The following is a 14,071-nucleotide window of genomic DNA, read 5'->3' as shown; positions in this document are numbered from 1 at the left end:
TAGCAATTAAGTTAGCAATATGTCATGCATAATGGAAGTTAAGAGCTTATTTCTGCAGAGCTGATGCGTGTATGTTCTGCTCTCTACTTTTCCACAGTGCTGTACAACAGCTGGTAAACAACTTGTGGGTCTGTGTGCTTGGGGTGAAAGCTGCAGATTGGTATTACATACTGTGAATACATTGTTTTCACTCATGCCTTAAAGCTGTTTGTCACAGTTTGAATAGGAATCTAATCTTTGAGTAGAATCACAGTTGCAGCCATTCAAATGTCCTTCCGCCACTGGCTTTATAAATTCACGAACTCATTCAGGCTGCTGATTTGCTGACGAGGGAGATGTTAACTGTCAGGTAGCTTTCATGGATTCACCATTAGCAAGGACGTATTGTAAACAAATTGTTGCACCAGCTTCATGTATCTTTAAAGTCATTTAAGCGTCTGAACAATGAAAACTTGAAATTTTGTGATCGGGGGTTCATTTTCAGCAGGAGCTTAGTTTTCCTTGGTATTTAATATGTATTTGCTCAAATTACTCTGTATGTTTGCACATAATTCTTCACGCCTAGTGATAATATTCTTTTGGCTTGAATCATGATGAGTTTAATGGGTTTGTTTAACAAAGGAATGTTTAATGTTCCTTTTTTTTTAAATCTGAGACTAAAATTCTCAAGTCGGCACTGAATCAACGCTTGTGCCACCCGGATGGGTCCTCAAGTTCAAGCAATTCAGACAGTCCTCTTGTTCAGTAGTCCTCTGTGCTGTTTTCGTACCAGGCACTGATGAATTGAATGTAGTAAAAAATATAAGAGTTCAGTTACAGCATGCAGTGATATTACAATTATTTGATTTTATGTCGAGTTCAAATTCAAGTTTTTAAGTTTAGTAAACTTGCTCTCTAAATAATTGTGTTGTTGTTCACTTCACAGTATGTCTGATGTTATTGATATTCCTGAGGATAGGTTCCTGTTTCTTTTCTTAACCACACAACCTTTTTTATGTGTCGTATATGTATCCATTCTGTGATATTTTTTACACCTGCTCTTCTGTTTGATACATGCACCTCATATGTCGGGGTAAAAATGCATGGGCATCGAAACACTGTTGCAGTATGCCCCATAGTGACCTTTCACATCATTTCCTTTTCAGTAAAGCAGTTATTTAATACAGTTTAGGAATTTCTCCAAGTGTAAACATTTTATAATCAGTTTGGCTCAACAAGAAGACAGTCTTAAGGTGCATATGTGTGTACATGAATGCATGTGTGTGTAAGACAGAGAGAGAGGTCACTCACTTTGATAGTACCATGGGTAGGTAAAAGGGATTTATGTAAAAATAAATATTTAACAAATTTCTTCACTCCAATTTTAGCTCTGAAAATATATAGCGATCACATCCTGCCCTGCTCTGCTGTTGAAAACAGAAAAGTGTCAATGTTTGAATAAAGAAGGCTTTCATTACCTCATCATAAAATAGCAATTTAATCCCCCCTATATTCCACCCAAACTTAAATAACCTTTACGTTAGATAGGTTGCGGAGAGGGGGCATCCTTGTTTGTTCTACACTGCCTCTAGAGGTTCCACTGTTCTTAAACAGCACTCACATTTGCAGATGTGGGATCAAAGGTTGCTTGTGATGCTGTTTCTAGCAATGACTGTTGCAATGCACAGCCCAAAAAGTAAACCAAATGATCCAAATGTTATAAAGTTTTTATTTTCTAAAATGTTTATATTTTAAGTTGTTTTTTTGACGTTACATATGGTAAAATCAACCGTACCCTAACACCTGTATTACTCTGTTGTCATTCAGGATAGCTGTGCACGAGTTATCCTGTTCCGGGGGGCCAATAAAGAGATAAAGAACTACAACAGCCAGACCGCCTTTCAGGTATGTGTGGTATCCAAGAACCACTGCATGTTACTATGTGTATTATCATACCTTTCATCTTTGACATGTCAGAGCTGAATGGATTGAATGACTTTGTCTCTGCCCTTTACAATACACAGCCTAATTTTACTACATAAGTTGATTGCTATTAAAAAGATAAGCAAGCCCTGCTGGCTTACCATCGGGGTATATGTCTGAATAACAGACTTCCTGGTTGATGAAGTCTGTGTGAAATTGATGTATTAGCTGTTTCACACAGTACCCAGAACATTGCCACACATACAGATTTTAAACATCTGCCACAACAAAGGACTAAATATGTACATGTACACATATTAGAAGAGTAAATTAAAGATAAAAAAGGATCTATTTATATTACATTTTTTCATGAGGTTTTTTCATAGAATTAAATCTTGCTGTTTCACACCATTGTATTCTTGTGTTTTCCCCCTTCCCTGTATCCCTGTCTTTTCTCCTCCAGGTGGCTATTATAGCAGGAAACTTTGATCTGGCTGAAATCATAAAGGTCCACAAAGCATCAGATGTTGGTAAGTTGACAGCAGTGGTAGTATATCACCAGGCTACTTCTGTGTTGTATAGGTTTAAAAATGAATGCGGTGTCAGGGAGACATCAGACTAAAGAATGAGTGAGCATAGTGGAGATGCTCAAGAAAAGTGATTACAGGTTATATTCAGAGGTGTGGGGAAACAAAGGGAAGGAATGGAAATATAATGGATGTGGAGAAGGTTTCAGGGGTTTATTGGATCCCTGCTGAGTTGAGCAGTTTCTCTTTGGCATGTACATGCAGGAAAACTCTGCCATCTAGTGTGGACAGGATGTAATATCTCAATTTCCAGATTGTGAAATGTGTTAATCCCATATTTTATCCTTTTTAACATTAAACAGTATAAAAAGGAAATCACATCTAATGTTTGGAATTATTCTGCATTCATTTTAACTATAATTTTGCCACTTCACTATTACACTATAAATAGACTTTACCCAGGCAATGTGCTGGTAATGAATGTTTTTCATGAAGAGAATGTTTAATTCACAGCTAGATCCTAAACAGCGTTTCTTATTCTGTATTTGGTTCTTCATTCTTCAGTGATCTGTGTTCAAATGTAATAATTATATTGTATACTGTATGAAGATAATTGATAAGACTCATTAGACACTAATGAATTTACTACAGGTTTTGCTGTGTAGTACCGTCAGTACTTGATCCATTGTATTACTTCATCCTTGCGTAAAAGTTTGAGGATAGTTTATCGCTGTGGGAATATGTTGCAAATTTAATGTATCATCAGCCTACTGTCAGATTAGTGCAACCTTGTAACAGGCTTTGAACTTATTTGAGTGACCATGAGATGTGTGGAGCGTTCTGTTCATTGTGTGTGCTACAGTAGCTTGATACGATATAGTGACTCTAGTCTTAAGATGCTCTCGGACAAATGTGTCTCTCTCGCCTCTCAGTGCCTTTCAGGGAGACCCCCTCCTACACCAACCGTCGACGTGCGACACCTGGCCCCCTGCCCTCGCCACGTTCTTTGCTCCGCTCTGCTAGTGACAACAACCTGAATGGGGACCACGATCACATCCACGGCCAGGGCCCCAGAGAAATTCGTGGCCGTCAAGGCCACTCCCCTGTCCCCTCACTGCGCAGTCTGCCAGCTTTTGGGCAGCTGCACAGTAGTCTTGGAGAGGTAAGATGGAGCTTTGAGGCTGTCAAGTTGTAATTCAGTTGTGTCAGTGTGTGTGCACATATAGCATGAAATTCTGAGTAAACAAAACAAGTAAGGGAAAAATTGAGAGAAACAAAAGGACATAATCTCATTTTATATGTTGTCTCTTTTGTTGTTTTTGGTCCATTTGTTACACAAAAATGATTGCAGTGTTTTGAACGTGCATATAATGCTTGTTCTGTTCTGTGTCAGAGCCGTCATGGAGAGATCCCTGACAGCAGTCTCCAGAGTACAGGCAGCTCCAGATCCTCCCATTCCCGCTCGCCTTCACTACATCACATGCATGAAGAAGACAAGCCGGTTCCCCGGAGGTCCCACAGCCATGGTTACCCTCATGGGTACGGCCATCGTGGAAGACTAAGGTCTGTAAGATTTTGTTTGTTTATTTGTTATTTACTCATTGTTTACTTGATTAGTCAACTAAACCAGTTTTTAGAGAGCTTTGTAAACAAGCAGATCTCTTTCTTCCTGTTTCCAATTTTGTATTCACACTCACCAGTCTCGGTAGCTATTCACTTTTAGTAGATAATCTGTGATTAGCCTCATGATTAAGCACTTATTTTGATATTTAAACCAAATTTAAAAAAGCAAAAAAGACTCCTGTGATGTGTTTGAGACACTAGTTAGTCACCACGCAGCATTCTGTATCTTATTCCATTTGCTACCGTCTGCTACTGGTGATACTGTAAACATCACATAACATCAATCAGTGCAAAATCTTGTTTTATTATTCACACATCAATCCCAGGCACATATTCAAAGTCGTTTTCCTGTCCAAACTGTACTTGCAACCTACCCAGAAAAATAATCTGTAAAAAGCAAAACGGGGAAATGAATATGAAAATGATGCATAGATGTATAGTGACCGATTGAAACACTGATCAGTATGAGGTCTGTAACTTATATTTGCATTTGGTGTAGCTGCTGTGTGGCCCATGCTCCTGTCAGGGTATGAGGGCAATGGTCAGTGGCATGGTGTGTGTCTGGCAACAGCCCTGTAGACTTAAACTAGACTTAAATTCAGCATTCTTCCTGCTGGGAGAACTGAGGCATATTATATACCTCAAATCTCTGTGTTTGTTTGTCTCTGTGTTTGTATTTGTGTGCATGTGTGCATCCACATGGGTGCTTGTACAGTTTAGAGATAGACGGATGGAAAGCGGCTTACAATAATCACCATGGGGACCAATTGAAGGCTGCCAAGCTGTGAATGTGTTTGTATGTCAGTTTGTGTAAGAGAGAGATTGAGAGACAGAGGATACATTCTGAAATTAGAGCGGTGAGTAATTTCATTGGACGGGCCCCTCAGTTCAAAACAGCTTGTCACTCGATTGATAAATAAATCCATGGATGTAGTTGTGCTGCTGGGGTGCTGGAACAAATCTCTTCCCTTGTATACTGAAACATTAGACAAGCTGCGCAGTAAACTAGGACTCTGATCACATCTTGGGGCGATAGATTTAAGTGGTAGACTGACACTTGGTTTGTAAAGCTTTTTATTATGATCATATGTCAGAGCAAGATCACCTACGCACAGCACATACCTAATGTGATTCCTGGATGCGAAACACTGTGTGTGTGTGTGTGTTTGGGTGTGAAACAGTCTGATGTCTGACAGGGGAATTGCATTACAGACCCAGCTCCAGCCGTGCTCCCCTCTGCCTCTACTACTCTCCTGTCACTTTACTCCATCCATCAAAGACGCACTCTCTCTCTCTCTCTCTCTCTCTCTCTCTTTCATTTTGTTATTCACACTCACTCACATGCACACAGTGAGTGCCATTAATCTACTGTATGGTTTGCAGCCATAGAACAGTCAACATCCTTTATTAAATCATGTAACATGCACTCATCACGCCATACAGAAACTAAAGCTCTGAAGAATTAAATCGTATAGGCATCGTTATAGGCATCATTATAGGCATCGTTATAGGCATCGTTATGAAGTTCATTAATACATTCACACTGGAGTGTTTAACCACCCTCTATCTCTTTCTGTCAAATGTGCCAATTTATGGTAGCAAACTAAGAGCATCTTCTTCTGCTTTACCTGGCACTACATTAGCATTAATGTTCACAGAACAGAGATACATATTTTGCTCTATCATTGTGTTCTTTCTGTACAAGGTAACAGGTTACAACTCAATAGCCAGAGTGTGGAAAAGGGAAAAAGATGGACGTGAAAAAGAAAACGGAGCATTGCAGGTTTACGTCCGCTGTGTCCTGGCCTAAATGGCCTTCTGTACACAGGGAGTTGAGACCTTGTTCGTCAGTGTCTTTTACTCTTACATCAAGTATTAAAGTGAGGGGAATGTATAAAAAGGCCAAAACGAGCAGCTGGTCTCCATGGCCAGAACCTGCACCCAAGCGAGACTGATGCTGTCCTTGAACATTTTCCCTCTAATATTTTTCCCTCCCTCTCTCTTTCTCTCTCTGACCTTCTGTCTATGCCCATGGTAACTCTAGAGGCATTATGGGTACCAGGGGAGTGTGAAATTAGCTTGGCCGGTCAACAGCCCACCCAATGGCAGACTCCAGCAAGATCATGTGGAACTCACCATCACATCCGCATGTGTGCAGTGCTGCCAGAGTTCAATAGCTTGGCCAGGCATCAGCAGAAAGTTAAGATGGAGACAGTAGAGAAGATGCAGTTAGGTCAGAGTGGCTCATTATCAATAGATCACAAAGGAAAACAAAAAAAGATCACCAAGACAGATTAAAGATTACAAGTGGGGTTATAGCAATCCCTCCAGCTGATTCAGTTGACAAAATAATAAAACAAGACACTGGATTTGGCAGAATTGTTAATTGGAAACTTACCACGATGTGCTTCCAATACAAATAGATAAGTATTCATGAAGGGGACACTGTCTTGACATTGTCAGTGTCCAAAAGTTGGAAGAAAATTCTAAAGCTATTATGTAACTGAGCAGATTAAACCAACTATAATCTTTTCTATGTCCAGTGTCTCGTTTAAGTTTTCCTACAACAGTAAGCATGGGTGAACACGTTTCAACCAACTTCCTTTGCAATTGTCAGAGTGGAATGAGTAGTTTTGCCGGTATTTTATTATGTACAGTAAAATCAAATATTAAGCACCATCTGACTGGTTCAGGCAAGAAATGGATATGTAAGGTTTATCTAAGACTCAAGATTATTAAAACACCACCAGCACAGCCCACATATACAAAATGTTTGAATGTCAGTAAAAGAGGATAGGAGATTTGGACATTGGGCCAAATCCTCATTCAAATGAAGATTCAATCACACAACATTACCTGAAACATGTTGTCATATAAGGTTGTTGGGGTAGCTGGTTCTGTCAATCTGCAAGAACTTGTGTCCTTACCTGCTTATGTGCTATAATGTGACAACTCATGTGATGTAAAATGCCAACAAACCCTAACATGGGTTTCCCATTTTCACCTTTTAATGCTTTGCTTGTCGCTGTCCTCCTCCCCTTGTTTTGACCCCACATTCCTCCCTCTTTCTTTGCATTATTCACACTTGTGGCTGTTGGTGTGTAGATTATCCATGGCTTGTTAACACAGCTGAGCTACAAAGAAAGGAAAGGAGGACAGGAATAGGGAGGAAGAGGGGGAGGTGATGAAGAGTTGAGCTTCAACTGCTTCACCTGTGATGAATCCACATCAAAGGGAGACACAGTATTAATGGTCTGTGCATATAATTCACGTCAGAGAGTGATGCTGATAGTCTTTGTTTAAAACACTGATGCTGTCTTCACTGGCCAGGTCACACACAATAAGTAAACAAAATGGTTGTGTCATGCAGTGTAGAGCTCTTCTTAAGTGTTTCAGCAATTTACAATATGTGCAACTCATGTAATAAATTAATTAATTAATCCATTAGAATTAATCCATCAATACGAATAGAAGAGGCTCCTCCAATTGTGGTGACTGCCTGTAACTGCAGGCACAGAACCGTAACATTCAAGTAGCTTCAGTCGTACTAACCACTCTTTAGCATCTTCTGCCACTCATTCCGGTCCTGGTCGTGGTAGCAGTAGTGTGACACGGTAGCCTTGATGTCCCTCTTTCCAGCAAAAATCCTTGAGCTCTTCCTGAAGGATTGGATATGTAATCCATCCAGCGTGTTATGTGTCTGCACTGGGGTCTCATCCAGTATGATGTGCCCCTGAGGTTTTACTTTGAGCTCCTTCTGCATATCTAAGTCCTTTACCTTGTCCCCCAGGAGGAGCCCAGAGACCCAGGCAAAGGAAACTCATTTTGCCTTCTTGTATCCATGATCTCCTTCTTTCTGTTAGTTCCCAGAGCTCAGAGTTGGAACGTAGATCAACTGAGAGCCTCGCCTTTAAGCACAGCTTACTCTTCACCATGACAATCCAGTACAACACCTACATCCCTTCAGGCACCACATTGATACACCTGGGAATCTCAGATTCTCGCTAACCTTCACTCGTGAACACGCACACAAACTACTTAAATTCCTTCAGTTTGGTTAGGAGGGATTTGTTTATGACTCTCTTACACCCAAATTCCACCGGATGCGGCAGAGTCATCAGGTTTCCATTAAAGTTAATATGTGTACTTCCACTGACTACAGAACGGCTGCGACTCCGTCCCAGTTCCGGCAATACGCAGCCCTCCGGAGAAGATACGCACCGGAGAGCTCCACAGCCAATTCAGCACACGGCAGATAGTGCGGGACAGGAAGTCGAGCACAGAAACAAAATAAAACATCCGGTTAATTTTCAAAATAAAATAGGCCGTGCTCACGGCAGATCATATTTCCTTGCACTACACTTGAAAACACAGCACAGAGTTGTTTCCTCTCTACTCCTCTGGATGGAAACAAACTGTTGTTGGTTTTGTGATTCTACTCTACATAAATTCGCTAGATATTGTGGATCCTCATGACTTCAGCTGTCAGTCATGGCCACAGCCGTTCCGCAACAAATCCCGACCTGGTGGGTGTTGATGGACGGCGGAGCACGGAGCCGACACGCAGCGGAGCCGATCCGCAGCCGTTACGCATCCGGTGGAATTTGGGTGTTAGAGCTGTATTCAAGCACTGGATGGCTCAGAGCATGCAGGGCCATGTTTTGAGCCATCAGAACATCAGTGTTCCCCATATTCCCTCCACACACCCAAAACACACCTTGAAGGACTTTGTCAGAAGCCTTTATCAAGTCCCCAAAGCACTTAAAGCCTTTTGGAGCTGGAACACCTTTTCACCATTCCATAGACAAATGTTGTCAGTATGGGCTGAGAAGTTTGTTTATCCTCTTGTTTTTTCAAATTGAGGCGGAGTTTAGCGTCGTGTTTGATCGCACCAATTGACCCTTTCTTCTAATTTCAATTAATGAAGCTTCATTAATTGAATGAATGAATTGCTGTTCAGAACCTTAACATGTTCTGCCCAGTGAGTCCACATTCTACTTCCACCTTGATAGCCATGAACACTCACACATTGTGCAAGAAGGAATGAGAGAGCATATATTCATTAAAGTGCAGCAAAGCAAGGACATACTGATGACCATTAAGATGCGAAATGTGATGCAGATTATGACTTTGTTTAAAATGTGCTTATCTCCTCTTAGATAAATGCTAGTTGACTAAAAAACAATATACTTGAGAAGGCAAAGCAGTCATGTGAGAAAATGCTACACTGAAGCTACTTATTTTGATAGCATCTGTGTAAATGGCATTTTGTGACATTTGCAGTTGCATCTTCAGAGTTATGTAGGCAGTTAATAGATTTGAACTTCCAATCTGAGGCAGCTAGACTCATTATTGAGCTGTTCAAATGTTAACCTATCTTTAGTGGTCTCATTGATCCTAATCAAGCGTCAGATAGCAGGCATGTCCAGGTTATTGTCTTTAGACTTTACTGATATGGGCCACTTATCTGGAATAATGTCAAATTTGGTCCAATCTCGAGAACACAGATGAACAGGTGAAAGGCACGGCATAAATGAGTTTGTTCTCTATTTTGCAACTTTTTTTAAACCACATTCCACATCATTTGTTTGTGCTTTGTGCAGCTCACAACTTAAGGTAAAAATATACTGTATCTGTACAAAAACTGAACGGTTTGAATTTTTGTTATTTCCGTTGTGTTTCCTGCTGTGAAAACCAAATGATGTTTGGTGAACCAAACAACAAATCACTATGATTTGCGTAAACTGAATTACAACTACCTCAATTCACTTCATTGTGTGAGATGAGAATATAGAGAGAATGTATTTCAAGGCAAATGATTTATGACAAATTGACTGTTATATAGATCCAAGTGCCTATTATTGACTTATCAGTGCATTTGCTGGCTATTCTTTTTTCCTTTTATTGACAGTTGCCATCGTTACAGAGGCCGGGCCTGTGTCCTAGGAAACGATGGAGCTTTTGTAATAGACTGCATTAGAACTTTGTGTGTGTGTGTGTGTGTGTGTGTGTGTGTGTGTGTGTGTGTGTGTGTGTGTACTTGTGTGTGTACTTATTTGTGTGCATGTAATGGATCCTACATCTGAATCTTGTAAAAGCTACTTATAATGAAACACAGTGAAAGAGATGAAATGAGAAAAATAGATTCAACATTGGAAGCAAGAAAAATGCTGTTGTAAATATAGCACAAGTTTGCAAATGAAAATGTATGTATGTATGTATGAAAATGGCATATATAAATCATAAATGTGATGCCTAACCCATTGGTTACTTATTAAAAAAATAAATAGACATGACAAAATACAATTTATATATAGATCTAGGTTGAATACTATTTGATTATACAGTACAGGCCAAAAGTTTGAACACACCTTTTCATTCATTGCGTTTTGTAGATTCTCACTGAAGGCATCAAAACTATTAATGAACACATATGGAATTATGTACTTAACAAAAAAGTGTAAAATAAATGAAAACATGTCTTATATTATAGTTTCTTCAAAGTAGCCACCCTTTGCTGTAATTACTGCTTTACACACTCTTGGCATTCTCTTGATGAGCTTCAAGAGGTAGTCACCTGAAATGGTTTCAGTCTTGAAGGAGTTCCCAGAGATGCTCAGCACTTGTTGGCCCTTTTGCCTTCATTCTGCGGTCCAGCTCTCGCCAAACCCTCTTGATTGGGTTCAGGTCCGGTGACTGTGGAGGAGCAGCAGTCTATCCCTCTCCTTCTTGGTCAAACAGCCCTTACACAGCCTGGAGGTGTGTTTGGGGTCATTGTCCTGTTGAAAAATAAATGATAGTCCAACTAAACGCAAACCAAATGGGATGGCATGTCACTGCAGGATGCTGTGGTAGCCATGCTGGTTCAGTATGCCTTCAGTTTGGAATAAATCCCAAACAGTGTCACCAACAAAGCACCCCCACACCATCACACCTCCTCCTCCATGCTTCACGCTGGGTGTGGAATCCATCCGGTCACCTTTTCTGCGTCACACAGAGGCACGGCGGTTGGAACCAAAGATCTCAAACTTGGACTGATCAGACCAAAGCCCAGATTTCCTCTGGTCTAATTTCCATTCCTTGTGTTTCTTGGCCCAAATAGATCTCTTCTGCTTGTTGCCTCTCCTTAGCACTGGTTTCCTGGCTGCTATTTGACCATGAAGGCCTGATTCGCGCAGTCTCCTAGTAACAGTTGTTCTAGAGATGTGTCTGCTGCTAGAACTCTGTGTGGTATTCATCTGGTCTCTAATCTGAGCTGCTGTTAACTTGCGATTTCTGAGGCTGGTGACTAGGATGAAGTTATCCTCAGCGGCAGAGGTGACTCTTGGTCTTCCTTTCCGGGGGCGGTCCTCATGTGAGACAGTTTTGTTGTAGCGCTTGATGGTTTTTGCCACTGCACTTGGGGACACATTCAAAGTTTTTGTAATTTTCCGGACCGACTGACCGTCATTTCTTAAAGTAATGATGGCCACTTGTTTCTCTTTACTTAGCTGATTGGTTCTTGCCATAATATGAATTCTAACAGTCCAATTGGACTATCGGCTGTTTATCAACCGGACTTCTGCACAACACAACTGATGGTCCCAACTTCATTAATAAGGTAAGAAATTCCACTAATTAACCCTGAAAAGGCACACCTGTGAAGTGAAAACCATTTCAGGTGACTACTTCATGAAGCTCAATGAGAGAACACCAGCACTATCAAAAAAGCAAAGGGTGGCTACTTTGAAAAAACTAGAATACAAGACATGTTTTCAGTTATTTCACATTTTTTTGTAGTACATACTAGTACATAAAGTACATAATTCCACATGTGTTCATTCATAGTTTTGATGCCTTCAGTAATACTATGCAATGTAAATAGACATGAAAATAAAGAAAAACGTACTGTATATGAAAATTTGCATGAAACCTTTGCAAAAATATCAAGACAAACAATTTTGGAGAAACGCAAGAACAGTATTCAGCATGCCCCTCTTGAGTGCAGATAAGAAATAAATCCGAAATCCTTGAACTTTTTTTTAGAGCTTCCTGGTCGCTATAACAACAAAGAATAGTTGGCTCTTTGCTTTCATTTGGTCTTATTTCAAAGTGACTGTACATATCTTTCTGGTAGACCCCCCCATTGGGCTGTTAAACTGTATTACAGGTAGAGAATATGTAATAATGTGGAAGTGATAGCTACTATATTACCATCTTTTGGGTGGACCATGATACTAATGCTTGCAAAGGGAACTTAAGACTATATAGATTTACAGAACATCCTACGGAAATGCTTTCAAATGAGAAATGGTCAAATTGTACATTGCAAATGTGAAGAGAGCAGAAAATGAGTAAATTATAAATGATAAATAACATTTAGTTATATCACATTTTACAGTTATGGATGTGTTTTGAATTACTGCTATCTGATCTATGATCACTCAAATGTCATTCAGTATTTTCATCTTCTAAAATGTTAAAGTTTAGTTGCCAATGTAAGCCTCATCCTGTAAAACACGTCATTAAAAACACAAATAGAGCAGGATTCATCTCCACCACCTCCCTTCTGTCTGGCACATAGATAGCATGTGTCAACCCAACCATCATCAGCGTAACTGCAGGGTGAAATGAGTTCAAGCTGTACACATACAGTAACATCACACTAGGTGTACGGTGTGGCAGAGGTGTGTAAGTTGAGGAGGCAGATTTGATTCATTGAAATAGATATCCTTTGTGGGATCTACTTTTTTGGCCCTCTGTGTCACTTTGACATAGCCTCATTTTACTGCTTCTCCAGTCCTCCCTCCCCTGCGCTGTGTGCTGCTGCTTGATGCTGCTTAGACATTAACATTCGGCAGCCATCCCTGCCCCTCAGTCCCTGCGGTAATTGGAAAGCCGTCAGCAAGCCGTTGTTTCGATAGAGAGGGGGACAATGAAAGAGAGGCTGTTTGAGATGGGGAAAGCAAGAAAAGCAATAGAGAGTTGGGGAAGGAAAGAGACAAACAAGGCTTGAAATGAGGAAAGGGGTAAACAGAAAAAGGGAGGAAGAAGGGTAAAGGGCACATGAGGTTTGAAACAGGTGAATGAAAGAATAATGTCTATAAAGTGACTGATACATCTTGCCGGGCGGATGAATGGCAAGAGACTGAAAGAGGTTAAGGTGGATAGAAAAATATGAAGGATTTGATAGATTTCTAGTCTTTTGAGGAAATGTTGCAGAGAATAGCATCAAAGTCCCAGTTTATAATCAAGTTGTAATATACACAAGCACACTCTCAAGCAGATTCCTGAGCAGGTACAACATCATCTGTGTGTGTATGTTTTGAATCTATGTTAAAGGCTTGAGAGAAAGCTTTAACAACACGAGCAGCAGAATGATGCTGAATACAATGAATACAACTACAAAGTGATGAATGAAGACTAGGCGGAGCTCTGCTGCTGCTGTATTAGAATTCACCATGAGAGAGAGAAAGAGAGAAGGAAAGAGAGGGAGTGAAGATGCAATGCGAAGAAATGTTAAGAGGGTGAAATGGAAGCGAAAGAGAAAAAAGGACGGGATTCAAGGCAAAGGGAAAGAGGGAGGAGCAACAATTAAACCAATGGGCTGGTGCTTTTTGCCCCCCGCCCCACTGCACATAAGCACACACACACACACCACACACACACACACACACACACACACACACACACACACACACAGAGACACAGACACAGATACTCTCACAGCTGCCTCAGGGAGTCATGGCGCGTGCATGCTTGCAGACAGACAGGCTGGATGAGATCAATTGTGCTCTGGGTCTAGTGTGTGTACGTGAGTGTCAGCGATGTGTTAGCAACATGCTGGTGGTGGCGTATGCCATGCTAGCGGAGGTGCAATGTTAGCAGAAATGGAGGGGGCTGTCTGTGTATGTGCCTCTGCGCACGGCTAGAATGCACATAGAGGGCTTGTGGTGTGTGAGTGTGAGCGAGCCGTCAAAGGGGAGGGGAGCCACGGAGCGCAGCAGCAGCAGCAGCAGTAGCAGTGGCAGCATTGCCAG

The 14,071-nt window shown here is 40.9% G+C and overlaps 1 protein-coding gene across 2 annotated transcripts in view; it reads left to right on the top strand.

The window, feature by feature from the left end:
• Positions 1–14,071, top strand: part of shank3a (SH3 and multiple ankyrin repeat domains 3a) — a 194,746-nt gene that overhangs the window by 111,134 nt on the left and 69,541 nt on the right. For both annotated transcript variants that reach the window (XM_032524481.1, XM_032524483.1), the window contains 4 exons: positions 1,807–1,884; positions 2,366–2,432; positions 3,362–3,591; positions 3,823–3,992. In XM_032524481.1, coding sequence (XP_032380372.1) covers positions 1,807–1,884; positions 2,366–2,432; positions 3,362–3,591; positions 3,823–3,992 — 545 coding nt within the window. The remainder of the gene's footprint in view (positions 1–1,806; positions 1,885–2,365; positions 2,433–3,361; positions 3,592–3,822; positions 3,993–14,071) is intronic.

Source organism: Etheostoma spectabile, chromosome 8 (genome assembly GCF_008692095.1).
Source record: "Etheostoma spectabile isolate EspeVRDwgs_2016 chromosome 8, UIUC_Espe_1.0, whole genome shotgun sequence".
NCBI lineage: Eukaryota > Metazoa > Chordata > Actinopteri > Perciformes > Percidae > Etheostoma > Etheostoma spectabile.
The sequence above is the reverse complement of the archived record's forward strand: the minus strand, read 5'-3'. Positions and strand labels throughout refer to the sequence as shown.